This window comes from Callospermophilus lateralis, chromosome 5 (assembly GCF_048772815.1).
Source record: "Callospermophilus lateralis isolate mCalLat2 chromosome 5, mCalLat2.hap1, whole genome shotgun sequence".
Taxonomy (NCBI): Eukaryota; Metazoa; Chordata; class Mammalia; order Rodentia; family Sciuridae; genus Callospermophilus; species Callospermophilus lateralis.
Genome location: NC_135309.1, coordinates 164502806 through 164529719, shown reverse-complemented (window position 1 = coordinate 164529719; position 26914 = coordinate 164502806). Strand labels below are relative to the sequence as shown.

At 60.3% G+C, this 26914-nt stretch overlaps 1 protein-coding gene across 1 annotated transcript in view; it reads right to left on the bottom strand.

Moving 5' to 3' along the window:
* Positions 1 to 263: 263 nt before the first annotated feature.
* The window catches only part of Lpcat1 (lysophosphatidylcholine acyltransferase 1), a 78397-nt gene continuing 51746 nt past the window's right edge, over positions 264 to 26914 (bottom strand). Inside the window, exons 4-14 of the mRNA XM_077109405.1 lie at positions 21321 to 21433; positions 20275 to 20335; positions 16976 to 17034; positions 12147 to 12181; positions 11000 to 11054; positions 9249 to 9331; positions 7542 to 7667; positions 7000 to 7153; positions 5287 to 5385; positions 3443 to 3584; positions 264 to 1971 (exon numbers count right to left, since the gene is read on the bottom strand). Of these exons, the coding sequence (XP_076965520.1) occupies positions 1787 to 1971; positions 3443 to 3584; positions 5287 to 5385; positions 7000 to 7153; positions 7542 to 7667; positions 9249 to 9331; positions 11000 to 11054; positions 12147 to 12181; positions 16976 to 17034; positions 20275 to 20335; positions 21321 to 21433 (1112 nt within the window). The 3' untranslated portion in view covers positions 264 to 1786. The remainder of the gene's footprint in view (positions 1972 to 3442; positions 3585 to 5286; positions 5386 to 6999; positions 7154 to 7541; positions 7668 to 9248; positions 9332 to 10999; positions 11055 to 12146; positions 12182 to 16975; positions 17035 to 20274; positions 20336 to 21320; positions 21434 to 26914) is intronic.

The following is a 26914-nucleotide window of genomic DNA, read 5'->3' as shown; positions in this document are numbered from 1 at the left end:
TGCACGAACCTGGGGGTGGTCTGGCTTCCAGCCAGGACAGCAAATGACAAGCGCTGGGTGGGGCTCAGTGTCGCGCCCGCCTGGTTCTGTGCCCGCCACGGTCTAGCCGGAGCACCCCTTCGCTCCAAGAAAGCCTTTTCTACATCATTCAATCACGGCGCTTTCCAGACCTGCCAGCGACGGAGAGGAACTGCATCTTGGCTGGTTCTAGGAAATGTCTACTGTCACCCTTCCAAAGAACAGGGCACACGACACCACACGCCTTCAAGTCTCTACGTACGGCTTTATTCCACAGAAAACCACGTCCTTCATGTGGTGGCTCCGCGGGGTGAAGGCCGCAGACCCCAGGTCGCCACGCAAGGGAAGAGAATCGGGAGGAACAAACATCCATTCCGAGTCTGTCTCAGAGATTTTCTCCTGAAAACCCTTCATCTTCAGACGGCAGGGCAGGGCGCGGCCCTCCCTTGGAATATCTTAGTTTATCACCTCCTTCATGAGCCATTTCTAGGCTTTTCTCTTCTAAAAATGAGCCTTTGCCTGTCACTGTGAGTGGCCGGCTGGGCACCAAGGCCGCCTCCAAATCCCCTCCAAGGAGCCAGGAGCCTGGGTGGGCCTTCTGACGGCACTGCCCACTCAGCGCTGCCCGAGCCACCCCGTGACTCTGGCCTGGTGGTCACTCCCTGTGCAGTGCCCCAGATGGGAAACCCAATTCATCTCAGGAAAAAAGCACAAATTCCAAACAGACCCAGAGCCGGCTCAGAGAGACCCGTGGCCACCGTGTGCTCCGAGGAAGGGCATCTGCCTGGGCCTGACCAGGACGGAGGAGACTTTGGAGCCTACAGCCCTGCCACGGCCGGTCAGCCATACTCGGGGGCTCTGCGGTGCCCCAAGTCACCACAGAAACCAAGCAACGGGGGAGAGGCCAGGGACAGGGGGCCTCCCTGCCAGGCCTGGAGTGTCAGCTGCTGGAGGAGGAGGGGGGACCCGAGATGAACTGACCGCTCCGGCTCCCCTTCTGCCTGGTTCATTCACCAGTGAGCGTGGCCGTGACTGGAGGTTGAGCTCTGATGAAATGGATCTCACTATATTCAAACAGAAACACCAAACTGGTAACGTTTATAAAAAAAGGGGATTTTAAAAGGATTAAGGAAAGCAGAAGAGGTGTCCTGGGGCCGGACGCCGGTGGCCAAGCCTCCCCACAGGCCTGAGGGGCTTTCCTGGGAGAGGTTGCTAGAAATGTCATCGAGGTGCGAGTTGGCCTCCGTCTATCAAAAAAGGGCTGGTAAACAAATATGCTCTGACCCAACAAGAAAAATGAAGTAGAAAAACAATTTTCTCTTTTTTAAAAAAATGCTGAATGTGTTCCAAAGTACCTAAATGAAGTTTATAAAAGACCAGGAGCTCCCACACAGTGGACCGTGTGTCGGTGACAGCACTGCCAGCTGCAGCCCGCGAGGCGGGCAGAGGTCTGGGACCACGCGTGGGCCACTCCATCAGCGTGAGCAGAGCGGCTGTCCCGAATGTGCCACGTGCAGAGAAGGGGACACGCAGAGGACCTGGTGCTCTAGGTGAGGCCACCTGCCGCCCCCAGCTCGCCCCACGCAGCTCCCTCCAAGGCTGGACTCCCGACACAGGCTGCTCACAAGGGGACAGAGCAACAACCCCAAGTCCCCGGGGCCTGGGCGTGCAGCGCGAACGCTCAGGGTACGAGAGGAGAGTGCACCCAGGTGTCCCGGGCCACGGGAGGCAAGGGTGGCAGGGAGCCACGGCCTCCGGGTCCTCTGTCCTAGTCCAGTTTCTTACAACAAGGCTCCCTCCCGAAGCCCGAGCTGTCAGGGCTGAAGTCGGCACAGAAGCCGTTGGGGGTTGGCCCGGGCGGGGTCTGTGTGCAGTGCGTGTGTCGCGTCTGGTCGGGGTACAGATACTCCTCTGCGAAGTCGGGGTGCGAGTCCACAAACCCGGTGAAGTCAGCTGCAAGAAGCAGAGGCACCTCGGTTACCGGACTTTGGGCAGCAGACACCTGGCCCCTGGCTCTCCCCTGTGCTCACGTGGCATCCCCTGTCCCCTGGGGAGGGCAGCAGGGAAGCAGATGCTGGGGGAGGGGACCTGCGCCTCAGTCTCTGCTGCACGCTGAGGGACGAGGGGGGACAGCGGCTGGTCCTCTCAGCTAACCTGTCCTGGGGACCCTCTAGGGAAAACTGGTGACTTTGAGCCCAATAGAAATGCCCTGTCCTCAGCGCCTGCGAAGTGGACTCTGGGCTGAGGCTGTGTCTGGGCAGCACCTGGAGGTGGTGCCGCCAACTGCACACGCTTTGGCACTGGGACCTGGCGAGAGCGAGGGCCCTCCTCGCGGACCCTGGCATTGTGCCCCAGCGGGAGAGCACCCTGTTCCCACAGACACAGGCCGGCACACAGACACACACTGGCACCTACTTTCACGCTCACACACTTGGGGTCTGACTTTGGACATAATTTTTAAAGCATCCCCAAAGAAGACACGATCGTTGGCCGTTTGGAGATCTCCACGGCCTCCCGCAGCGAATGTCTGTCCTGCTTCTTCAGTAAAACACACGCTGACTTGGAGGTGACCAGGGTGCTCTGTGTGCCCCTGCCCTGTGGACCTGTCCGTGGGGATCCCTGCCGTCACCTAGTTCTGGGCCGCCTGAGGCCGTGGCTCCTCCTGTCCCCACCACGCTCCGTCCTGGACCCTCAGAGGTGGGTGCGGTGTCCTGGAGCATGGGATTTCTCATTTGCTTTAAGGCAATTCTTTGAGGACAGACTGCTGCACCCACTTTAGAAGTCGAGGGAGTGAAGATTCAGAAGACCATGGTGAGGACCTTGGCACCGCAGGGTCACAGGCAGGAGCCCCAAACCCACGAGTGTCCCCAAAGGATGCGATGTATGTCACTCCCTCCACAAGGGAGGAGGCACCTCGGGGTTGGTTTGCTGATTCCACACTGCGATGTAAATATCAGCCTGGCCATTTCTCAGTGTTTGGCCTGCCAGTGGAGCCGTGCTGGACCCAGGACACCGCTCAGATGTCCTAAAGGTGTCCTCTAGGGGAGAACCGCTGTGTCCAGCACACCGGCAACAGTTCTGCGCCCAACCCCAGGCTCCATCTTTCCTGACAGACTGCTCCTGGGCCAGGTGGACTGAGATCCAGGGTTGTGGCTGCTGGGGACACAGCTACAGTGTCCCCAGGAGGGGAGACCTTGCAATCTCTGTGGATTCCGAAATTTCGAAGCAGGCAGAGCTTGGCTCTGTGTTTTGTGCCTCTGAGGCGCCACGGGGCCACATGAGAGGACAGGCCAGGCTGGTGAGTGGAAGGGACAGGGGCTCTGGTCCTGTCCCCAGGTCTCCTGGGCTCACCCTCCCAGCACTCTTGGGCCAGAGCCTTTGCCATGTGATTGCTGCTGGGGCAGGTGACCCCTCCTCCACTCACCAAATGTGACTGTCCCCTTCCCCTTCTCGTCGATGGCCTGGAATAGGTCGGTGACAGGAAGCTCTGCCACACCCAGGGCAGTCTTCAGGATGCAGGACAGGTCACCCTCAGTTACACCGCCGTCCTCAGGTGACCCGTACATCTACAGGGAACAGCGGGGCGTCACTGAGGCTCCCTCTCCTGGCTAGGCCTGGTGCACCCGTCCTTAGATGTCCCAGCCCTCAGCAGCCATGGCCCCACCTTCTCAGAAATGCTGGGCCCCAGGCAGGGCTGTGCCCAGGCCCCTGACTTCTACCTTCCAGGACCTGGTGCCCCTTGGCCTGAGACAAGGAGGCTGCCAATGCCTGGCTACAACTGACCAGCAGACCGACCAGCAGAGCCGGGCCCAGAACTCCCCCCAGCACCACTGGCCCTGAGAATCTAGGCTTGGGGTGGAGCGCCATGCTGAGTCCACAGAAGGCCAGAGCAGAGGAGCGCAGGCCGGGCCCTGGCAGAGCAGCGTGCCTCTGGCCCCACCTACTGGCCAGAGTGTGAACTGCGGCACAGCGGAGGCCCATGGGCCTGGACGGGCTGTCTGGAGTGCCCAGGCTGAAACTTGGACTGAGTGCTGGTGATCTACAGGCTGGGCAGCAGGGCAGGGCGGCGGCAGGGCAGGGCGGCGGCAGGGCAGGGCGGCAGCAGGGCAGGGCGGCAGCCGGGCCGGCGGACTGCTGGGCTTCCCTCTCCTCCTCCGGAGGTTCCGGGGGCTTCCGCAGGCGTCAGGGCTCTCTCGGGTACGGAGCAGACTGGGGGCCCAGGGTGCCCGCATCGCCCGAAAGCCCCACTTCTGGGACGCTCTCGTGTGTGTGCCCTGCGTCCTCAGAGCTGCTGGCAGCCCTGAGCCATGACGTGGGGAACCAGTCAAGGTGCCACAGCTGTGTCACCCGGTCCTTCACAGAGCATCCGTGTAGGCCCGCGTCACCAGGCTGCCTGCATGTGACCAGGGCTGGGAGATGTCGGGGCCAGCAGGAGGGACGGGGCGAGCCACTAGGAGGTGGTGGCCTGTGCGGGCGCAGAGAGCAGGGACACGAGGGCCCGACTGGCGCCAGCAGCAGTCGGGGTGAGGAGGCGTGGCAGCGGGTGAGCCGGGCAGGCGTGGCAGTGGCCTCGGCACTCTGCCAGGCGGCACGTGAGAGGTGACTTCCCAGCGCCAGGCGGCCAAGGCAGGGTGCTGCCACCCAGAGGCGAGGCCCGGGGAGACTTGTGGAGACACGTCCTCTCCAGGACAGTTACCTGCCCACCCACGGTGGGGCCTCCACAGTGCCACCCGAGGATGAGCTCAGGCCCTGCAGAGTGCCACCTCCCACGAGCCCGAGATGGGCCAGGCTGTCAGAACAGAGGCCTCAGAAGTGGCCTGCCCAGGCCTGCTGGGGCCAGATGTTGACATCACCCTGTCAGTCCCCCAGTGTGACCCACATAGGCCACCCTGGCACGTGAAGGCATTTCCCAGCCTGGCTGTGGAGGGTGTGCGGTCAGAGGGACCAGGGGGGTTCTCTAGTCGGGCCAAGCTGGCCCAGCTCCACCCCAGGTACCAGGGCTGGCGAGGTAAGCCCTGAGGGGCCCAGGCCTGCGGGTGGGGGGAGGAGGTCCAGGCCCAGCAGAAACTGGCCTGGCTGGGGGACTCAGTGACTGGGCTGAGCTGGGCTGGGCAGCTCTTTACTCTTGAGCCCTGCTCTGTTGGTCAAAAGGCCGATGGGGGCTGGGTGCAGAGCTGCCACTGGCGAGGGGCGGTGAGACTGTGTCTCAGGTCTGATGTGACGGCACCTGACTGTCCCCATGAATTGTTGACGTGGGACCCCACTTGCCTTAAATGCCAGCTGGAGGGTGTCCAGAGTCTGGGATGGCCGGCACACCACTGACAGGGCGACCACGTACTCCCGCAGGTCCATCTGGCCGTCTCCGCTCTGTAAAAGAGACACGCCCTCAGGGGCTTGCTCTCCCCAGTGGGCAGCCAGTCAGCAGGCAGGTGGACCAGGCGCCCTGCAGGCCGGTGTGCTCGCAGAGGGTTTCTGGTAGGACCTGCTGGCCAGCTGGCTCTGTGTGGGAGCTGCTGTGCGTGCCTGTACGCATGGTCGACTCTCAGGGCTGCAGGCCACGGGCACAGCTTCTCCAGGAAGGAGAGCAGGTGAGAAAGGCCTGCTGCCTGCCAAGACGGGTCAGAAAACCAAGCAGCCACGCTTGCTGGGCTCTGCGCACCTGCCTGCTGTGGAGAGACCTCAGCATTTGGAACACAGGGTCCAGGTCCAACCAAGCGGAGTTGACCACCCAGACCCTCAGCCACCTGCTCCAAGTCTCGGTGGGACACATCCCTACTTGGAAGGCAGGGACGAGCAGGGACCACAGGTGAGCGGGACACAGCGGAGGACACATGCAGCAGGACGCCCATCAGCTCAGGAAGCAGAGTGCTGGGTGCACAGGACTGTCACTCTTGCTACCCCTGCCCCTTGTCCACTGCAGCCGTTAGGCCCAGGGTCAGGCAGGCGAAGGTCCTGAGCACCCTCTGAGGGAATGTGGTGGCCATCTTGCAGTGGCCTTGGTCCAGCTCTCAAGGCCTGGGGTACAGGGTGCTGGTCTCTGGAAGCAGCTCGGGCACCAGGCAGGTGTAGCCACACTAGACCCAATGGCTACATGTGTCCAGCTCTGGGACAGCTGGGCCTCTGGGTCTGAGGCCCTGCAGGTGAAATGGGGCATGCTCTGACCTCAAATGACCACCATGCATTTGAAAGAGCAGAAAATAAAAATCAACACCCCACACATCGCTGTGGGTTACTTGGGGACATGAGAGCTGACCAAGAGTCCCTGTCACAAGCTGGGAACCCACCCCGGGAGGCCTGAGCAGGAACAGCCAAGGCCCAGCGGCGCAGGCAGTAGGACTGGCCCATGCTCCGTCAGCACTGCCTCTGGCTGGGGAGGATGTGAACCCAGGGTCACGGTGACATCCATGACCCAGGGACCGAAGTGTCCCAGGCACTCACAGGCTCCCCTATCCTGCCACAGCCACACTGAGGCCGCCGGTCATGTACACGAACTCGCCAGACTAGCTCACAGGAGGTGCCGTGCCACACGGGACACAGCACAATTGGCAACCCTGTGATGATGAGCAGGCGTAGCCGGCTTCTGCCTGCCCGCCACTCTGAACCTCGCAAGGCACCTTTCAGAGCCACGGTGACGTGACCGCGGACCCTCATTTGGCCAGTGTGTGACCGAGGAGGGCACGGGACTTGGGAGGGGCTGGGCTGGCTGTGTGGTGTGGGCCTCTCAGACACCCATCGAGACCCCACAGCACCAGCACGTCTTGGGAGGGAAGGCTCGGATGCTCTGCTTCTGCACACACCGAGGAGCACAGCAGGACCGGCTGGTGCTGGCCTCGGGCAAGGGGCATGCTGGACACTGGCCCTGGGCAGCAGGGCTCCTCCTCTGCTCTCAAACTTGGGTAAGGTGTGTTCCAGCCACAGCAAAGGCCTCTCGTATTCTAAAAAGCCCGGTGTCGCACCAAGACCCCTCTCTAGCGGCCCCACCTCGTCAAAGAGCGAGAAGAGTTCCTCCAGTGTGTCCGAGACGGGGACCCCCAGGAACGTGGCGAACGCTGGCAGGCCCAGCCTCTCCCGGCTCTGCACCTGGGCACTTTCCAAATATTTATCCAGATCCTTCTCAAGCTTTTCAGGCTTCAGCCTAAAAAAAAATAAGGAGGGGTTTCTTTCAAGAAGCCCACCAGGGGCCTTGCCACCCCTCCGGAGGCTCCTCAGGACCCTCAGCTACCCATACAGCAGGACCGGCCTCGGCTGCCGGGCTGAGGCAGAGCCTGGGCCAGCAGGTGCAGGGCTGCCTGGCTTCAGGGCAACAGGGACGTGCTGGCCACTCTGCCCGTTCTCTGGACACCCATGGAATCGGGGGACAGCTGATGCCCACCACAGAGGGCTTCTAAGGCCCTTCTATGTGGACTGAGGCTGATATTTAAGTCACCTTGGAGCAGGCACAAACGTCACTTCCTGGGCCATCGGCCCTGTGCCTCAGCTGCACCGGGTCCTGACCCTCGCTTGGGGGGTCCCAGGACACTCACCCGAGGCCCCGCACCAGCCTGGCGAACTCCAACAGGCAGGTGTCAGCGGGCAGGCGGAGCTGTCCCTTGGCCAGGGCCAGCTGGCAGTCCTCGAATGTGTAGTCGGTCACGGAGATGCCCAAGGCCCTGCAAGGAGGGGACCGTCAGCCTCCCCACACTGGCCAGTCCCCCTCAGCAGCTGGGCAAGGGGGCTGGGGCGTCTGAGGGCACCAGGGTGGACGGCCGCAGGGGAGCACCTATAGGCTGCGCCTGGCCGTGTGTGTCCACAGCGCAGAAGCACAGCCCCAGCCTGTGGGAGAGTGCGGGGTTGGCCGGGCGCCTGGGGGCAGCGGGGCACCCCCTTCTCAGGGCCATGCCCTGAGGGGGCCTCTCCCAAGCCAGCTCCAATCAGACGCCCATGCAGTGGTGCCCACTGACCACACGCCCACCCCCTGGTGCCCCCAGGACGGGAGCTGCTCTGTAGAGCACGCACTCCCCGGTGAGGCCCACGGAGGCCACCACTTCTGATCTGTACTCACACAAATGTCCTTAAGCCAAAGGCTGAGTGAGAACGTGACGTTGATCACGGTGGGGGCCGAAATGAGGGTGAGCACCCCAACAGGCAGGTCCCGCACGGGTACTGACCAGCGGCCAGAGCACACGCCCTAGGTCTGGACAGACCCGCCTGTCCTTGGGGCCTTGACCCTCGGGGAGCCCAGGGGTCAGAGAACACTGACAAGAAGAACCCAAAGGAGGGCCCGAAGCACAAGGTGCCCAGGCAGGGTGCTGGCACGACCCCTTCAGCGCCAGCTTTCAGGGTTCGGTATCCGGCTGCAAACCCCATCGACTCCAGAGGCAGCGTCCAGGGCCAGAAAGCCATGGCACGGCGGGCTCCTGTCACCTGTGTCCCTTGCAGGGGCCCAGGAACTGGGAAGGGCTGGGAGCTGTGTGGCCAGCAGGGGACTAAAGGGAAAGGCACCTCCCCTGTGGGGAGCAGAGGACGGCCTTGCAGCCAGCCCTGCCAGGTCTGGGGGTGGGAACCTGCAGCAAGGTGGGCGAGACCACAGGAGGCTCTGGGCAGGAGAGGCAGCACCTGGTCCCTGCCTCCTCCCAGAGCCAGCAGGACCCTCACCAAGCCCACAAGAGGCACTGCCCCCGACCAGAAGATGTGCCTGGAGCTCCACCCAGACCTGTGGGTCAGGAACCGAGCAGGGCTGGTGCCTGAGGAAGGGAGAGGGGGTGCCACGGGCATCATCACTGGCCTGCGATGAGGGGACGAGGGGGAGGACAGGCCAGGCCCTGCTTCAAAGAGGCACAGAACCGTGTGAGAGCAGGTGGGGACAGGCCCGCCCTGCCCACCTCGTGCCCCTGGGGGACTGTGGTCTTACGAGGCTAGCGGGAAGTACCATGCTTGGCCTGTGGGGGACACAACACTGGCAGCCTATGTGGGGGTGAACTCAGAGGCCTGGGTGCAAGGCTCCGACCCTGAGCTGCCAGGGCTAGTGCTCCTGTGGGCTGGGATGGGCTGCAGCAGAAACATGGGGACAGGTGCCAATGGGAGCTTTGAACTTGCAAACGAAGCAAGGGTTAACCACCTTCTACATGGTGAACAGGCAGAAACACCTGCAGCACGAGGCAGAGGACCAGCGCTCCCCGCCAGGGCCCAGCACCTGCTCTCCTGGTGTGACAGGGTGACAGTTGCCTGCCGGGGACGGGGCGCTCACTCACTCGGCCATGACGCGCCGCACGTTGCTGGCGTACAGTGCAGGGTTCCTTTTCTCCTCCTCAGAAGGGTTGTACACGGGGAGGAACTGGGCACAGAGAAGGCAGGTCAGCTGCAGGGGCAGCGCAAGAGGCCAACAGCACAGAGCCCGATCGCATGGAGCCACCATTGACAGAACTGCAGGCCGGCAGGCGAGGTCTGCCCAGGCAGGTTAGCAGTGCCCCACTCACACCCACCTGTGTACACCGCACACCCACACCCGTGCACACTGCACATGCACACACTGCACACACCCACATGTGCACACTGCACACCCGTGCACACTGCACATGCACACACTGCACACACCCACATGTGCACACTGCACACCCACAACGTGAGCACTACACACAATGTGAGCACTGCACACACCTACGTACACCTTAATAACACACACGCCCGCCACCCAGCTCCTCTATATGCTCACCTCTGACCTCACGAGAGGTGGGTCTTGGGGCACTGCATTTCCACCTCCCAAGGTCACAGTTTTCTCTGACAAACTACACTTGTCTACACATTTGGAAGAAACTCTTGGCAGCCTTCTGTCACTTGCTATTTTGAAATTAAGATAAATCGTGCTGTGGACACATGGTGCCTGAGACCCGAGATTTAGATGACTGAGGTCATGTCGACAACCCCATCCTGCACACAGAGGCAAAGACCCTCCCTGGCGCCTTGAACCTGTTTCACGCAGGAGCACCCAGAGCCCGTCGGCGCTCCCTGTGGAACTCCACACTGCCACTCCTGCTTTATCTAAAAGTCCCGTCAACTGCCATGGTCTTAGCCCCTTACACAAGCCACGCATGTACACACAGGCATCTCCGGGGCCACTCGGGTCTCTTCTCGCGAAATGAGCCACCAGCTCTGAGAGAGCTGGGAGCACCGGGCCTTTGGACCTGGCCCGGCTCCAGGGCCACATACGCACCCACCCCAGCTGCCAGGCTGGCTCAGGGCTTTGCAGTCACAGGGGCTGACCTCCCTGGGAAGTGGGCAGCCTGGCTGGGTCAGCTGTCCAGCTAGCACTGCCCTGTGATGTCTGTGGAAGGTGCGGGGGGTGCATCCTTGACTCTGTGCACCGTGTTGCCTCAGGTCCCTTTCAAGCTATTCTTCACTCATGAAAAATCCTACAGTGCACGGACCCGGCCAGGTGGGTTAGCCAGCACACGGGCGGAGGACCTGGCAGACATGCCCTAACCAAATGCCATCAGGACGACGGCCAGACGTATTTAGCAGGATGAACTCAGCGGTATTAGTGCCAGTAAAACTGAAAGCAAAGTTATAGCATAGGTGCTAGCTTTCTACACACTTAAGCTACACTAACCACAATAAAAGATTGATAGGATTAGCTTCCTCATTGATTAAAAAAGTCCTGTCTGAATGGTCCCAGATCATTCAAGACATGAGGTTATTGGTGCAGAGTAACCAGGAAGCCCCTCTAAGGGAACCCGAGAAAGGGGTGAGATCCAGAGACACTGTTTCAGCCCAGAATGTGACACTATGGCACTGGCGCTCCACAGCGGGTCAAAGCTGGCAGACTCCTAGCCATTTTGTAACATTATATGAAGGGCCCTCAGTTTAACAGTTTCAACATTGTGTCTACACAGCTCTAAGCTGAAGGCTGTTCTGACACTCTGTGCCTCTGGACGGACCCGGGAAAGCACGGATACCACTGGGCAGACCTGAACATGACCTTGGGTAACACCGTGACCACACATACCTCAATTTCCACTTGGTTGTGAAACTGGCACAGGGTGAGCCACAGGATTTTCAACCTTTAAAACATTGAACAGATCGGTGACACTGGTTAACAAGGCTCTCGGCTCCTCCCGCGAACGACTGCAGGGCTGGAGTCTGCAGCCGTGCCTCCCGGTTCACCCCTCCAGAGGGCGCTGCTGGGCAGGGAGCAGCCTTCAGGAGGACGCAGAGCCTCGGGGCCCAGTCCAAGCTCCAGCATGCCGTGGTCTTCAGTGTCCCAGAGCTGTCCTGCCTTGGGTTTGTTCACCTGCTGTCCTCTCCAGCTGCCCTCCTGCTCAGGGAACCTCATCTATGGACACCTGACCCAGCCCCAGGCCACGTCTTCCAGAGCCCAGTGCTGCCACTGCCCCTGCAGCCTGGCTCCGAGACCTCTGTGTACAGCTGGCATCGTGGCTCTGGAAGGGGGAGCCCCAGAGTGCCAGGCCCACCCTGGAGCCTGCTTCCTAGCTCTCTGCATGGGCCTGTTTCTGCTCCATTACAGGCCCCCACAGGAGCCCTTCCTGACCCTTCATCCCGAGAAGGGCGGACACCTGACCTGTCACCTGCCTAGGCCCAGTCCTGCTTCCCCCTGAAGTCCCTGGGCTGCCCTGTTCTCTCATGGACCTCGTCACCCACCTCTCCTCTCTCCAAACACCAGCTCACACACCAGGGTCCTGGAGGCCCAGAGGAGCTGGGCGTCCTGGGCTCCCCCTGCGGCTCTTCTTACTCTGTGGGGCTACTAACCATTGTGTGGCTGTCCCAGGGGTCAGGGATGCCAACCCGAAAGCCTCCGCCATCCAGCACTGCCCAGCCCCATGTCTGAGCAGAAGCCCCCACCCTGAACACCTGGCCACCAGGTGACGGTGGTAGCTACCGAGCTGATGATAGGGATGGAACAGAAGAGCTCGGTGACCTCCTGAGGGTGTTGAAGCCGAAGAACTCTAAGTCCCCAAATCCAGAGTGCTAGGGTGGGGCCCCACAGGGCCATTGGCTTTCACGGTGGGCTGGACCTGACTACTACCAAACGGCAACTTTCACATTTGCAAAAGTGACGCAGGCACAGGGAACCCCAGAGGGCCCACGTTTCCACAGAACAACAGGACAAACAAGAGGACGTGGGGACGACTTACGCTCCGGGTCCTCGCCAGGTCCATGTGATGGTGTCCTGAGGGCAGGAGAGGAGCAGAACCATCAGGCCTTGAGCTAGGTGTCGTGGGCTGCCAGCCCCCTGACCTGCAGAGGCCCAGGGTCTCTTCCTCCCAGGTGGACTTGGGTCCCAATGTCCCAGGTCCTGCAAACACCCGTCTCTCTCTTCTTGGCAGCAAGACTGCGGTTCCAGGTCTGCCTCAGTCCCAGCCGACCCCTTCCCTGCCTCTCCACCTCCAGTGAATATAGGGACCTTCGTCCACAGAATGGAGCTGCTGTGTTGCTGCCCTCCAGCACGTTCACAGGCTCCAGGCTGCCCTTGCTCCAGCACGGGTCCTGCCCATACCTGGCCCCGCCTGAAACAGGTCCTGCCCACACCTGGTCCTGCCTACACTGGCCCTGCCTGTACCAGGTCCTGTCTATATTGGGCCTGACTGTACCTGGCTCCATCTGTACCAGGTCTTGCCTGCACTGGTCCTGTCTGTACCAGGTCCTGGTTCTGCCTACACTGGTCCTGCCTGTACCAGGTCCTGTCTACATTGGTCCTGCCTGTACCAGGTCCTGTCTACATTGGTCCTGACTGTACCAGGTCCTGTCTATATTGGCCCTGCCTGTACCAGGTCCTGTCTACATTGGTCCTGACTGTACCAGGTCCTGTCTACATTGGTCCTGCCTGTACCAGGTCCTGTATATATTAGTCCTGCCTGTACCAGGTCCTGTCTACATTGGTCCTGCCTGTACCAGGTCCTGTCTACATTGGTCCTGCCTGTACCAGTCCTGTCTACATTGGTCCTGCCTGTACCAGGTCCTGTCTACATTGGTCCTGCCTGTACTAGGTCCTGTCTACATTGGTCCTGACTGTACCAGGTCCTGTATATATTAGTCCTGCCTGTACCAGGTCCTGTCTACATTGGTCCTGACTGTACCAGGTCCTGTCTACATTGGTCCTGACTGTACCAGTTCCTGTCTACATTGGTCCTGACTGTACCAGGTCCTGTATATATTAGTCCTGCCTGTACCAGGTTCTGTCTACATTGGTCCTGCCTGTACCAGGTCCTGTCTACATTGGTCCTGACTGTACCAGGTCCTGTATATATTAGTCCTGCCTGTACCAGGTCCTGTCTACATTGGTCCTGCCTGTACCAGGTCCTGTCTACATTGGCCCTGCCTGTACCAGGTCCTGTCTACATTGGTCCTGACTGTACCAGGTCCTGTCTACATTGGTCCTGCCTGTACCAGGTCCTGTCTACATTGGTCCTGACTGTACCAGGTCCTGCCTGTACCAGGTCCTGTCTACATTGGTCCTGCCTGTACCAGGTCCTGTCTACATTGGTCCTGCCTGTACCAGGTCCTGTATATATTAGTCCTGACTGTACCAGGTCCTGTCTACATTGGCCCTGTCTGTACCAGGTCCTGTCTACATTGGCCCTGACTGTACCAGGTCCTGTCTACATTGGTCCTTCCTGTACCAGGTCCTGTCTACATTGGTCCTGACTATACCAGTTCCTGTATATATTAGTCCTGCCTGTACCAGGTCCTGTCTACATTGGTCCTGACTGTACCAGGTCCTGTCTACATTGGTCCTGACTGTACCAGGTCCTGTATATATTAGTCCTGCCTGTACCAGGTCCTGTCTATATTGGTCCTGACTGTACCAGGTCCTGTATATATTAGTCCTGCCTGTACCAGGTCCTGTCTACATTGGTCCTGACTGTACCAGGTCCTGTCTACATTGGTCCTGCCTGTACCAGGTCCTGTCTACATTGGTCCTGACTGTACCAGGTCCTGTATATATTAGTCCTGCCTGTACCAGGTCCTGTCTACATTGGCCCTGACTGTACCAGGTCCTGTCTACATTGGTCCTGCATGTACCAGGTCCTGTCTACATTGGTCCTGACTGTACCAGGTCCTGTCTACATTGGTCCTGCCTGTACCAGGTCCTGTCTACATTGGTCCTGCCTGTACCAGGTCCTGTCTACATTGGTCCTGCCTGTACCAGGTCCTGTCTACATTGGTCCTGCCTGTACCAGGTCCTGTATATATTAGTCCTGACTGTACCAGGTCCTGTCTACATTGGTCCTGACTGTACCAGGTCCTGTCTACATTGGCCCTGCCTGTACCAGGTCCTGTCTACATTGGTCCTGACTGTACCAGGTCCTGTCTACATTGGTCCTGACTGTACCAGGTCCTGTCTACATTGGTTCTGACTGTACCAGGTCCTGTCTACATTGGTCCTGCATGTACCAGGTCCTGTCTACATTGGTCCTGACTGTACCAGGTCCTGTCTACATTGGCCCTGCCTGAACCAGGTCCTGTCTACATTGGTCCTGCCTGTACCAGGTCCTGTCTACATTGGTCCTGCCTGTACCAGGTCCTGTCTACATTGGTCCTGACTGTACCAGGTCCTGTCTACATTGGTCCTGCCTGTACCAGGTCCTGTCTACATTGGCCCTGACTGTACCAGGTCCTGTCTACATTGGCCCTGACTGTACCAGGTCCTGTCTACATTGGCCCTGTCTGTACCAGGTCCTGTCTATATTGGCCCTGCCTGAACCAGGTCCTGTCTACATTGGTCCTGACTGTACCAGGTCCTGTCTACATTGGTCCTGCCTGTACCAGGTCCTGTCTATATTGGTCCTGCCTGTACCAGGTCCTGTCTACATTGGTCCTGACTGTACCAGGTCCTGTCTACATTGGTCCTGACTGTACCAGGTCCTGTCTATATTGGTCCTGACTGTACCAGGTCCTGTCTACATTGGTCCTGACTGTACCAGGTCCTGTCTACATTGGTCCTGACTGTACCAGGTCCTGTCTATATTGGTCCTGCCTGTACCAGGTCCTGTCTACATTGGCCCTGACTGTACCAGGTCCTGTCTACATTGGTCCTGACTGTACCAGGTCCTGTCTATATTGGCCCTGTCTGTACCAGGTCCTGTCTATATTGGCCCTGCCTGAACCAGGTCCTGTCTACATTGGTCCTGACTGTACCAGGTCCTGTCTACATTGGTCCTGCCTGTACCAGGTCCTGTCTATATTGGTCCTGCCTGTATCAGGTCCTGTTCGTACTGGTCCTGCCTAAACTGACCCTGCCTGCACTGGTCCTGTCTGTACCCGGTCCTGGTTCTTCCTACACTGGTCCTGCCTGTATCTGGACCTGCCTGTATCTGGTCCTGTCCGCACTGGTCCTGCCTACACTCATCCTGCCACACCTGGTCCTGCCTGTACCTGGTCTTGTCCGCACTGGTCCTGGTCCTGCCTGCACTGGTTCTGCCCGCACCTGGCTGTGGGAAGCAGTCAGTAGTCTATTCCCATGTGGCACCCACCTGCACCCTCGGGGTCCACACCATGACTCCAGCACAGACGTGCTCCCTGGGTCAGCCCCTTGCTGGGGAGGGACAGCACCAACCTCTGTTCTGACTGTGGCCAACTTGAGACCTGGCTGCCCCGTCAGCATGTGCCAGTCACCTGCCTGGGGAGCTCCAGGAATGACTCCGGCTTCTACTCACCCCTCCCCCTCCCCCAATCCTCCACGCAGGTCTGAGCATGGATGTGTCGTCACGGGGTCTTCCTGCAGCTGAGCAGCTGCGGGAACAGGGCACAGATGCGAGTGAGAGCCGTGTGCAGCCACACCAAGGCAGGCTCACCCGGGAGACCTGGGTCTGCACACTAGGGTGTATCACTAGCAGAGCTGCGGGTAGAGACACCCGTGAGGAAGGACCAGAGTCAGCTTCGTGGCTTCTGGGTCTGCACTGGCCCTGTCCGCGGCTGCACCCCTGTGCCCACAGGTGGCCTGCATTGCTGCTGCACTGGGGCCGTGGGCCACAGCCTTTTCTTTCTATGAGCACTGCTCTGCTGTCATAGAATATCTGCAGGAAGAGCCCCTGCAGGCTGCAAGCCCACCTCGAGGGAGGTTTCTCCATCCAGAGACACCAGGTGTCCCCCACTGAGCCCAGGCCTGGGGCTCCAACCATGAGGGAGGCGGAAGGACACTTGCCCTGAGGCAGAAGGTGCAGCTGGCCCCGGGGGAGCATCTGCAGGACTCAGGAGCTGGGGGAGGGTGCAGCTGGGCTGGAACTGGTCCACCTGGGCTCTCTGCCCCAGTGCCGTCCCCAAGGCACTCCAGAAGTCTGGAGTGTTTTCTTTTTTGTGTGTGGACACTGGGAATTGAACTCGGGGGCACTCAACCACTGAGCCACATCCCCAGCTCTATTTTGCATTTTATTTAGAGACAGGGTCTCACTTTTGCTGAGGCTGGCTTTGAACTCATGAGCCCCCTGCCTCAGCCTTCTGAGATACTGGGATTATAGGCGTGCGCCACCACGCCTGGCCTCTTGTGTTTTCTTAAACAAGGGATACTTCCGCAGGGAACAGAGGCACGGCAAAGCTGTGCCTCTGTAAAGCCACCCAGTCCCTTTCCCCGAGCCCCTAGCCTTCCAGAATTGAGATGTTCCTAATTTAAAAACTGCCTGAGTGTGAGACAAGCATAGAGAGCCTCTCACCAAAGTGTCAGGGTGGGCCGTGGCGGGAAGAGGCCTGCTTCATGACCTGCGAGAGCAGGACTTGATGCTCCAACACCAGGGACATTTCAGAACTCAGGTTTATCTGCCGTGCACCTGCAGACAGGCTCCTATCCAGAAATCCTATGTGAGCCTGTCCTGCCCTCTGGGCTGTGACCATGCGGTGGCGTTTGCTGAACTCCGTCCACCAGGTTGGGTGGACAGAAGGTGCAGAGAGAGGGAAAGGCAGGTACACCTGGACACTGCAGCCTTGTCCTGCACAGTGTGCAACACCAGCTCCAGGAAACACAACTTACCAGTTTGTTCGGGTATCGCAGCACCACAGGCTGAACAGGGACACCAGGGATGAATGCACCTGCCGAAGAGAGGACAACCATCTCACTGCCAGGCCGCGGGCGTGGCCTGAAAGCAGCCTTCCACCAGGTCTTCCAGTGGACTCCAGAATGGGACCACTTCCACAGGTGGGCGCTGCCCCAAAGACCCAGGGGTCTGGACACGGAGGAGCACAAGAGGCAGACCCGCGACGCATGTCTGGCCATCACTCCCAGCCCCTGGCCAGTCCCTTCCTGGAAGTGTGCAGACTGGAAGTGTCCTGGAGGCCAGCGTTCCGTCCTGCAGGGCAGGGCCTTGGCACTGCCTGGTTGTGTGGGCAGGTCAGCCCGAGGGCCTGGAGGAGGGCAGCGGGGCCTAGGAAGGCCAGTGGACATCAGTCACCTGCCCTGCTCAGTTCCCACACACACTGTGCAGTGTCTTCCAGTGGACAGCACAGCTCCACAAATGGCCTTGTGAGGCTCTATTTCTGTCTTAATTTCTGTTTAAAGTTTTATAAGAAAACAAAAAAACAATATCAACAACAAATACCCAGCTGCCAGGAAAGCCCAGATAAAAGGCACAGATGGACCTCGCAGGAGGACACTGTGGAAGTGCCTCCTGCCTCCAAGGGCCCTCCCATTCATCAGTAAAGGGATTTGGGGCTGCTCTTGGCTCAGGCTTCTGCACAGCTGTCTACAAACGGGGTTGCGGCAACACTGTCTCTAAGGCCAGTTCTCTGTCCCTAGTGGCCGACCAGAGTCAGGGCTGTGTCCGAGCTGATGGCCCAGGCTGCTAAGATTCTGCCTTGTGCAGGACATCCACCCGCAGTCGGTGTCTGGCCTTCGCCTCCGTCCCTGGCCTGACCACTGGGGCTCACCTTGGTGTCTGGCATGGCAGGCGCCTCTTCTCCTGTGGGCTCAGCAGCAGACAGAAACAGCTCCTCTGCCATTTCTGTGTGTCTGATGGAGGGGCGGCCCTGCACCAGGGGAGAGCCAGATGGACCTGGGCTCCAACCCAGCATTGGCACCTGGCAGAGGAGGCCAGATCCTCGAAAGCGCTCGCTGGTGAAAGCAGTCCTACCTCTTGGGACTGAGCATGGGGCGTGGCATTTGCTGTCCTGGCCCAGCTGACCCTCATGACCATGTGTAATGTTACCACCAATACAACTCAGTAATAATCAAAGGGAAAAAACTTTGCTTCAAATTTCACATGTCCATTTTGGAACTCAGGCAAAACATGTGCATTTGAACATGCGTGTCAGGTGAAGGTGGGAGTTGTGTGGAGAAACAGACCCCGGGGCTGGCACAGCTTGCAGAGCAACGCTGCTGCTGCCCGTCCTGAGCCCCTGAGGCGGACTCCAGCACGGGCGGCGGCTCCTCCCAGGTTTCAGGGCCTGCAGGTCACCGGGGTCCCACCAGCGCTCACACTGGCTGGAGGCCCCGTGTCTGCCTGGCTGAGCCCTGGCAGGTCAGAGAAACCACATGGCTGCTCCCACAAGGAGGACAGACCCTCCCGTGGTGACCCACCACCTGGAGAAGCTAGGACCAGTCTCCAGCCACCTTCATCCTGAGGCTCCGGGGGCCAGCAGCTGGATGCCCAGGGGCGGTGACAGCAGGTCCTGACCCGGGCTCCTCATGGAGCTGCAGTCCAGATGATGACCCGCCCTGGCTGCTCAGGCACTGTCCTGGGCTGTGAGCCCTGGGGACACACCGGAGCCTGCCTGACCCAGACTCTGCCCACCATGTTATCTTCACGGAGACCCTCACAAGTGCTCAGCTGAGGCCCACTGCACGGCTTGCGGCACCCGACCCTCCTTGATCTTCTCTGATGCTGTCCACCTGCTCAGGGGCTTGGCTCTCCCTGGGCCTACAGTCCTCCTTTTTTGGCACATGAAGGCCAGCTGCCCTTGAAGAGAAGCCGGTGGCTGCTCTGAGGAGGGAGATTCCTCTCAGACAGTGTTCCCCTGGCCATGGTGCCCCGAGGAAGGGGTGGCAGTGGGGCTGCCCCTTGCACACGCCCTGTGTGGATGCAGACCCCAAACTCACTTCCAGGTCCGTCTGTGGTGGCTTTGGGGATGCACCCCAGTCTCAGATTACCAAGGTTCCCATTAGATGGCCCTGGGGATGCCCAGCCGGGGTCACAGGCCACACCTAGGGCCAGGGGTTCTGAGTGTGGGGTCTCACAGACCCCTGCGTGGGCTGGGGCCCTCCTGTTCCTGGTCACTAGAGAGCACAGGCTTTCCACTGCCTACCCCGCCGCTGCCCAGGGAAGCTGTCCTCTGTCCTCTGCGCTCAGAGTCGGGCACGAGGCCACGTGCGTCTGCAGAGGAGCTGCAGCCAGGCGGGGACCACGGGCAGCAGCGGCAGATGGAGGACTCCAGGAGCCCAGAGGGAGCCAAGCTGCTGAGCCTCAGGCAGGGCAGCCCCCGCAAGGCCCAGAGCAGCCTGGGACCTGTCCGCCCACCAGGGTCAATGCAGGCCACAAGAACCACCCGTCTCCAAATGCACCCACTAACGAGCACACGGGGCTGTGCAGAGCTCCACACAAGTTCGCCAGCATCACCGAGGACTCTGCCCACCCTCTGCTGCCACAAGGCCACAGCCAGGGCAGCGCCACAGGAGGCCCGGGTGCCTGTGCATCTGGTGCCCCCCTCTGGTGAGAAGGGAGCAGTCCAGCTGGGCTTCGAGGGCAGCGCAGGTCTCTGCCCCTGGGTTCCCATGAAGAGCAAACGGCAGATGGGAAGGCATCACTGGTACAAGTGGAGGCTGAGCCAGCCTGGGAGGCGAGGAGGCCCACAGACCCCGGTCCCTGCTCACCTGGACCTGAGCAAAGCCAACCCCCGCACCTCAGCCAGAGTCCAGACTTCTACAGCCTCCTCACACCTGAGTTAATGGCCCGAGTTCTAGGATTCTGTGATTTTTAAAAATTCTTCTTCATTTGATTATATTTTCTTTTTTAAAAAAATATCTATTTTTTAGTTGTAGCTGGACACAATACCTTTATTTCACTTATTTATTTTTATGTGGTGCCGAGGATCGAACCCAGGGTCCCGCACACGCGAGGTGAGCGCTCTACCGCTGAGCCAACGCCAGCCCCTATATTTTCTCTTTTTTAAAAATGGTGCATTAAAATTATCTTGTGACTCAGGAATATTTCTGAGAACCCCAGCATATATGAGAATAGCAGAGATTTTTATTATCAACATATGACATTACTTAAAAATATCACTTTAATGTTTCCCCCTCCCAGAGGAGAAAAGTAAATAAATGAGGAAACAACATACCAGGTTTGAAGGTAATTAGGCAGGTTCTATTTGTACACGTTCCTTCTGGAAAAATCATTATCTTGAAATAGGAAAAAAAAAAAGTCAGCATTAGACCACACATGATCATTCAGAGAACACAGGTGCCAATTTTCCCGGCACCTTGTCTCTGCTACTGACGGTTTAGACTCTTTCACCTCATTCGGGTGGAAGCTCGGGGCACGGGGCGTGCCCAGGACTCCAGCCTCCTGGTTTTAAAGACGTAAGTAGGCAGGAGCCTGCGTCTTCTCACACACTCCTGGAGCTGGGGTCACTGAGGGGCCACCCCAGGAGCAGTTAATACAACACCCCACGGAAGGCTGCGGTGGTACCCGTGCCGATGGGAACAGAGGCAGACAGCGGGGGAGTACCGCGGCTGGAGGGCCAGTGGGAGAGGCCCACAGAACCAACAGTGACGGCGGTGGATGCTGCATGTGACTCACTCCGACTGACTCAAGGAAACTCCCCACCTGTTGGAAAGCACGGCCTTGGCTCCCTCAGGCCTGGCCCCCAGCAAGCGCAGGAGGGCAGCAGGAAGCTCGTGGGGAGGGGGAGAGGCCCATACACGGGGGGGGGGGGGGGGGTACCCTGGAAGTCTTGAGACCCCAGCGGGCCACCCTGGGCCAGCAACCAGAAGCTGGGGGCCTGTGAAGTCCCAGCCCCTAACAATGAAAAGCCAAAATCAGAGCATGGGCAGACCCAAAGCCTCTCAGTGAACAGGCCACGCTGCTGCCCACAGGGACACGCAGGAGGGACAGCTCAGGCCAGGGGTGGAAGTCAGTGGCCACACTCGGGCTGGGAAGGCAGAGGGCCTGCGCGGTTCCATCTGAGGTGCGATGCAGAACCGTTTTTGCATTTCCTCTGATTTTAAACCCCAGGCACCAAAACCAACAGCACCCCGAGCAACGCTGAGCACATTCCTGGGTTCACACACTCACCAAGACAAACGGAGCAAAGCCCCGCACCCAGGAAGAGTGCCCCTGCTCACATGCGCTGGAAGACCATCAAGGCCCAGGCGGTGGCATTACCTGTGGCCACTTGCCCGCCGACTGTGCCCGCCTCCTGATCTCTTCCACCGTCTTCCTGCGAGAGTCCTGGTCTGACCGAGACACGAACACGGGCCGGATGTACCTGATCAGAGCTGGAAGAGCCGGCCACGGCCTCAGTGAGTGGTGTGGACAGAGGGACTGGGCAGGCCTGTGGCACCCTGACACCCACAGGCTGTCCAGGGCCTGGCAGTGAGCCATCAGGAGACACCAAGCCTCCCCCAAACTTACCCAATGGCTGGAAGCCACAACCTATGGGGCTGCAAACACAAGGGTTCCTGAGACCCAGGACGGGGAGCAGGGACGAGAGCGGGAGTTCCTGGGACAGTGACCCAGGACGGGGAGCAGGGACGAGAGCAGGACGGGGAGCAGGGATGAGAGCGGGAGTTCTGGGGACAGTGACCCAGGACGGGGAGCAGGGACGAGAGCGGGAGTTCCCGGGACAGTGACCCAGGACGGGGAGCAGGGACGAGAGCGGGAGTTCCCGGGACAGTGACCCAGGACGGGGAGCAGGGACGAGAGCGGGAGTTCCCGGGACAGTGACCCAGGACAGGGAGTAGGGACGAGAGTGGGACGGGGAGCAGGGATGAGAGTGGGAGTTCCCGGGACTGTGACAGAGGAGCAGGGACGAGAGCGGGAGTTCTGGGGACAGTGACCCAGGACGGGGAGCAGGGACGAGAGCGGGAGTTCTGGGGACAGTGACCCAGGACGGGGAGCAGGGACGAGAGCGGGACGGGGAGCAGGGACGAGAGCGGGAGTTCCCGGGACAGTGACCCAGGACAGGGAGTAGGGACGAGAGTGGGACGGGGAGCAGGGATGAGAGTGGGAGTTCCCGGGACTGTGACAGAGGAGCAGGGACGAGAGCGGGAGTTCTGGGGACAGTGACCCAGGACGGGGAGCAGGGACGAGAGCGGGACGGGGAGCAGGGACGAGAGCGGGAGTTCTGGGGACAGTGACCCAGGACGGGGAGCAGGGATGAGAGGGAGTACCCGGGACGGGCAGCGAGGAACAGAAGTCTGGCCACCCTATTAGCAGAGGAGGAGGCTCCAGGGCTCCCGCACACATGGCTTGGACCCCAGCCCCCGTTGTATGCTGAACTCTGTCCCCTAGAAGACCAGCTGAACCCTAACTCAAAATACCTGTGAGAGTGACCCTGCATGACAGGGTTACCACGAGATCACCCTGGGCTATGAGGTCCTAATGCAAGGACTGGTGTCCTCATAGGAAAATAGGGACGGGGAGGAGCCACTGGAGGGGGGGCAGTGTTGGGCGATGTAGCTGCAGGCCAAGGCGTCTGGGACTGCGGCAGCCCCCAGGAGAAGAGCCGGGCAGCCCCAGCAGGTCTGCGGCTGCTAGCACCGTGGGCATCTGGCTTCCAGAGTGGTGAGGGGACGAATTCCTACTGTGGCACGCTGCCATGGCAGCCCCAGAAACGCACACAGCCCTGGTCTGACCACTGCACCACGGGGCCTGCACCACGTGTGGCAGGTCAGGGCATGAGACCTGCTGCGGGCAGAACCGTGCTCAGCTGAAGGTGGCAGGGCCACACGAGCACCACTCTCCTGCCAGAGCTGTTAGAGGGGCACAGAAATGGCCGCCCCCAGGTGGGTCTGCTGGCTGAGAAGGCGAGTGTGCCAGCCTGGCTGCTTCCTGCCCTGCAGGCTCATGGGCCACCTCGTCCCCAGGCCTGCGGGCTGCTTCCTGCCCTGCAGGCTCATGGGCCACCTCATCCCCAGGCCTGCGGGCTGCTTCACTTCCTGCTCCCGTGGGCCACCTCGTCCCCAGCCTGCGGGCTGCTTCACTTCCTGCTCCCGTGGGCCACCTCGTCCCTTGGCCCCGTGGGCACGAGTGGCCTCAGCCCAGCTGGGCCCAGGTGTGGCCTCAGGCCCCTGGCTCAGCACTCTCGGGACTTATAAGGCTCAGTATTGTGTGACTTATTCTTTCTTGGAGGTCTTCCAAGAGCAAGGAAAAAGTTTACTGAAGAAGAAATTCCACGGTGCTCACAGTTACCAGCTGGGCCCCTGGACGCTCACAAAGCCCAAGACACACGTGGCCTCAGTGGTTGTGTTTTTCCGCATCTTGAGTCACTGGCTAAGCTGACGTCCTGGAACCACTCATTCTGAGCACCCACGGGAATGAAGGGGAGTGACCCTGCCCAGGGCGATGTGAGGCTAAAGAGGGAGTCGGCTTTGTCCCCCGACTCCCAAGGAACCCTGTGATGGCCCCAAGGCAGGCCAGGGCTCTGGACACAGTATCTCCCTAGCCCTGAGGGTGCAGCTGAGGTTCTGGAATTTTCCTTTCTGTCTCCAGTGCCAAGGAAAGCCACCCCCAGGGGAATCCCCAGCTCTCAGCCCAGTGCCAGGAGGCGCAGGGAGGAGCGGCGCTCTCTATGGGAGGAAAGGGATGGTGAACCACACCTGGGGCTGTGCTCAGAGCGGTCACTGGGCGGACGTCCCCCACCACGCTCCCAAGGGCAGGAGGAATGATCACAGCTAGAGGGGCTGTGCCTGCCTGAGCAAGGCCCTCTCCTGCCCATGCCCAGACAGGGTCATGACGGCGGCTCGACTGGATGGCCCCTCGGTTGTGCAGGGGACACTGAGGAAACAGCTAGGACCCTGGTTGGTGGCTCTCCCTGGGACTGGGGGGTCCAAAGTGCCAGCTCAGAATACTCAGCTCTTTAACAGTCCAGGGCTGCCCAGGGTCCAGGAGGAACCAGAGCCACGCTGGCTCCCTGGGAGGTGCCCTGAGTTCCTGCACTGTAGGAAGAGCCCTCAGCTGCGTCTAGGGACAGTGCCCTCCTGCCACCTCTACCCTCTGAGCCAGCAGGGGGCGGAGTGTGGCTGGGCTACATTTCAATTCTAATTAACATCTCTGTTTGCTTTGGACACAGTCTGGCGGTGCTACCTAGGCTGGCCTTGAACTCCTGGCTGAGAGATCCTCCTGCCTAAGCCTCCTGAGTAGTGGGCTACCAGGCCTGGGTCCTCAACATTTTTAATAGTCATCTGTCACTATCTTTCACTCTTGGGTCTCTGCATTGTCCACGAAATGACGGATAAAGGCACAGGCTAGAGGAGGGACCTGCACACAGTGGACACAGAGAAGATGGCTCCTCCTGACTGTGGCAGGGGCGCGTGGAGCCGGGACTGACCACACAGCACCAGCAGCTCAGCTGACGTGCACTCTCCATAGCCTGCACCTGGGGTGTGGAGGGCAGGCCCCCCGCCATGTGCTCAAAGCCCAGGTGTGCGTGAACACTGGCGTGATGATGTCCCCTGGACCCATCCTCCCCTTGGAAATGCTACCTTCCAGGCCTGAAGCCTGACAGGAAGAGACAGAGCAAACCCACCCTGGCAGACCCGACAGAGCCTGCAGGTTCCCTGCCACACACCACCTGCCCACACCCTGAGGGCCCGCGGAGACCCTTCAAGTTGAGTGACCAGCACGTTAGCAAGGAGCCACACTCTCCACCTGGCCTCTGGAAACTCCAGGACCTCAGCGGACTGCCAGGTACTCGGTGTCGTCCTTTACTGCCGAGCCAGGCTCAGGGCTGGTCTAACTGCAGGGCCCACGGCCTCAGGCCTCTCGAACAGCCCTCCCGGGCTCACCGGGCAGCTGCCCCCGCTGGCTGGGTGCCCTCCTGGTTTTGCTTTGTGATCCAAGTCCTTGGGTTCGCCGGCCTTTTCTGTATGACCTGTGACTCTACGGGGGCACGGCCTTGCGCAGTCCACCTCCCTGCTGGCCCCTCTGCTAGCCCAGCTGTCTGAACAGCGAGGTGAGGCCAAGATGAGGGGCAGGTGGAAGCCTCCTGTCCTGCTCAGGACGCACTGCAGACGGACCCCACAGCAGCCGGCCCCTGGGCTCTGGAGACAGACTGAGTCGCAGCTCATGGTGGAGGGGTTTGTCCTCGGTCCCCCCAGCCTCCACACAAGCACAGAAAACGCCTTTTCCCTGGAGGAGCCGGGGTCTGGCTGGCCCTTTCAGGTGGGAGCAGGGGTGCAGGCCAAGACACCCGGAGAGCTGAGAGTCTGGAGAGCGACCAGGGCTTTGCATCTGGATGCGTGGGGCCTTGCTGTCGCCGGCCTGGACTTCCTCTGGAGGGGAAGAGCGCCTGCCTCTCAGCAAAGGCGGCTGACGGAGGCCAGCAGTGGTGGCGCCCACAAGCACTGGCGCATCCCCCTGGGGCCTGCCCAGCTGCTCAGCAGCACCTCCAGGGGCAGATGAAGAGCACCCACCCCGACAGTGACGACCAACAGAACAGCGAGGGCTGGGCTGGAGGTGACATCCAGGTCCTGCCTCCCGCCCTGTCCCACTCTGCCGGAGCAGAGTCCTTGTGGTCCAGGTCCAGGGAGGGGGCCTGGCTCCAAGCACAGCTCAGAAACATGGGTGCAGGACTCACATCTCTGCCTCCCTGCCACCAGATGCCCTGGGAACCCACCACACTGGAGTCACAGCGACTCAGGCCACCCAACTGCCCCATGAGAAGCCACTGGTGACGGTGACACAGCACTCCCAGCCCAGGAGACCAGCTGGGCTGGCTGCAGAGGAAGACGCTCCCCTGCACTGTCCTCTGCCTGGCGCTGTGCACTCAAGGGTCCATTCACCCTGACGTGGGTCCTCCCAGAGGTGAGCTACCACCCTGGCCAGCACCCTGCCCCAAACTCTTCCCCTCAAGCCTGGAAACCTCTGGCACCTGCTCTGAGGCACCCAGGGGCAGAAGGGAACCCCCACTGGGCACGAGCAGCTGCCCTGGGAGCCCAGTGCCCTCCTGCCTGCTGGGTCCTCAGTCCTCCTTCCCTCCTGCAGGGTCAGCACCCCGCCTGTGGCCTTCTGTGGTCTCTGATGGCCATTCAGGCCCATTCCACTTCAGAAGCATCATCCCCCAGTCGGTGAAGCATCAAGGAGCTTCCCAATGATGGGGCACAGATGTGGCCTCCCTGGGGCAGGAGAGAAGCCATGGGACCTCAGGCACCCAGGCTCAAGTAACGTGGCCACAAGCCCAGGAGGCTGGAAGAACAGGAGGGCCTCCCCTGGAGCCTCGGAGGGAGCACGGCCGGCCACATGGAGCAAGCAGGCCACAGGGAGCACGGCCGGCCACATGGAGCACGGCCTGCCACATGGAGCACAGCAGGCCACATGGAGCACGGCAGGCCACATGGAGCAAGCAGGCCACATGGAGCACGGCAGGCCACATGGAGCAAGCAGGCCACATGGAGCACGGCAGGCCACATGGAGCAAGCAGGCCACATGGAGCACGCAGGCCACATGGAGCACAGCAGGCCACATGGAGCAAGCAGGCCACATGGAGCACGCAGGCCACATGGAGCACGGCAGGCCACATGGAGCATGGCCTGCCACATGCAATGGGACTCCCAGTCCCCAGAAGGTGACAGAAAGGACTTTGTTGTGTCAAGCCACCTGGCTTTGGAGGTTGGCTCAGTAGCCCGAGGACACTGGAGCTCAGGGTGCCACAGGGCTCAGACGCCTATTGCTTACTTGAGACCCTGACTTCTACCTACTGAAGGATGCCGGTAGGTGTGCACTCGGGCCCTATCACATGGAACCTCACAGCCCCGGAG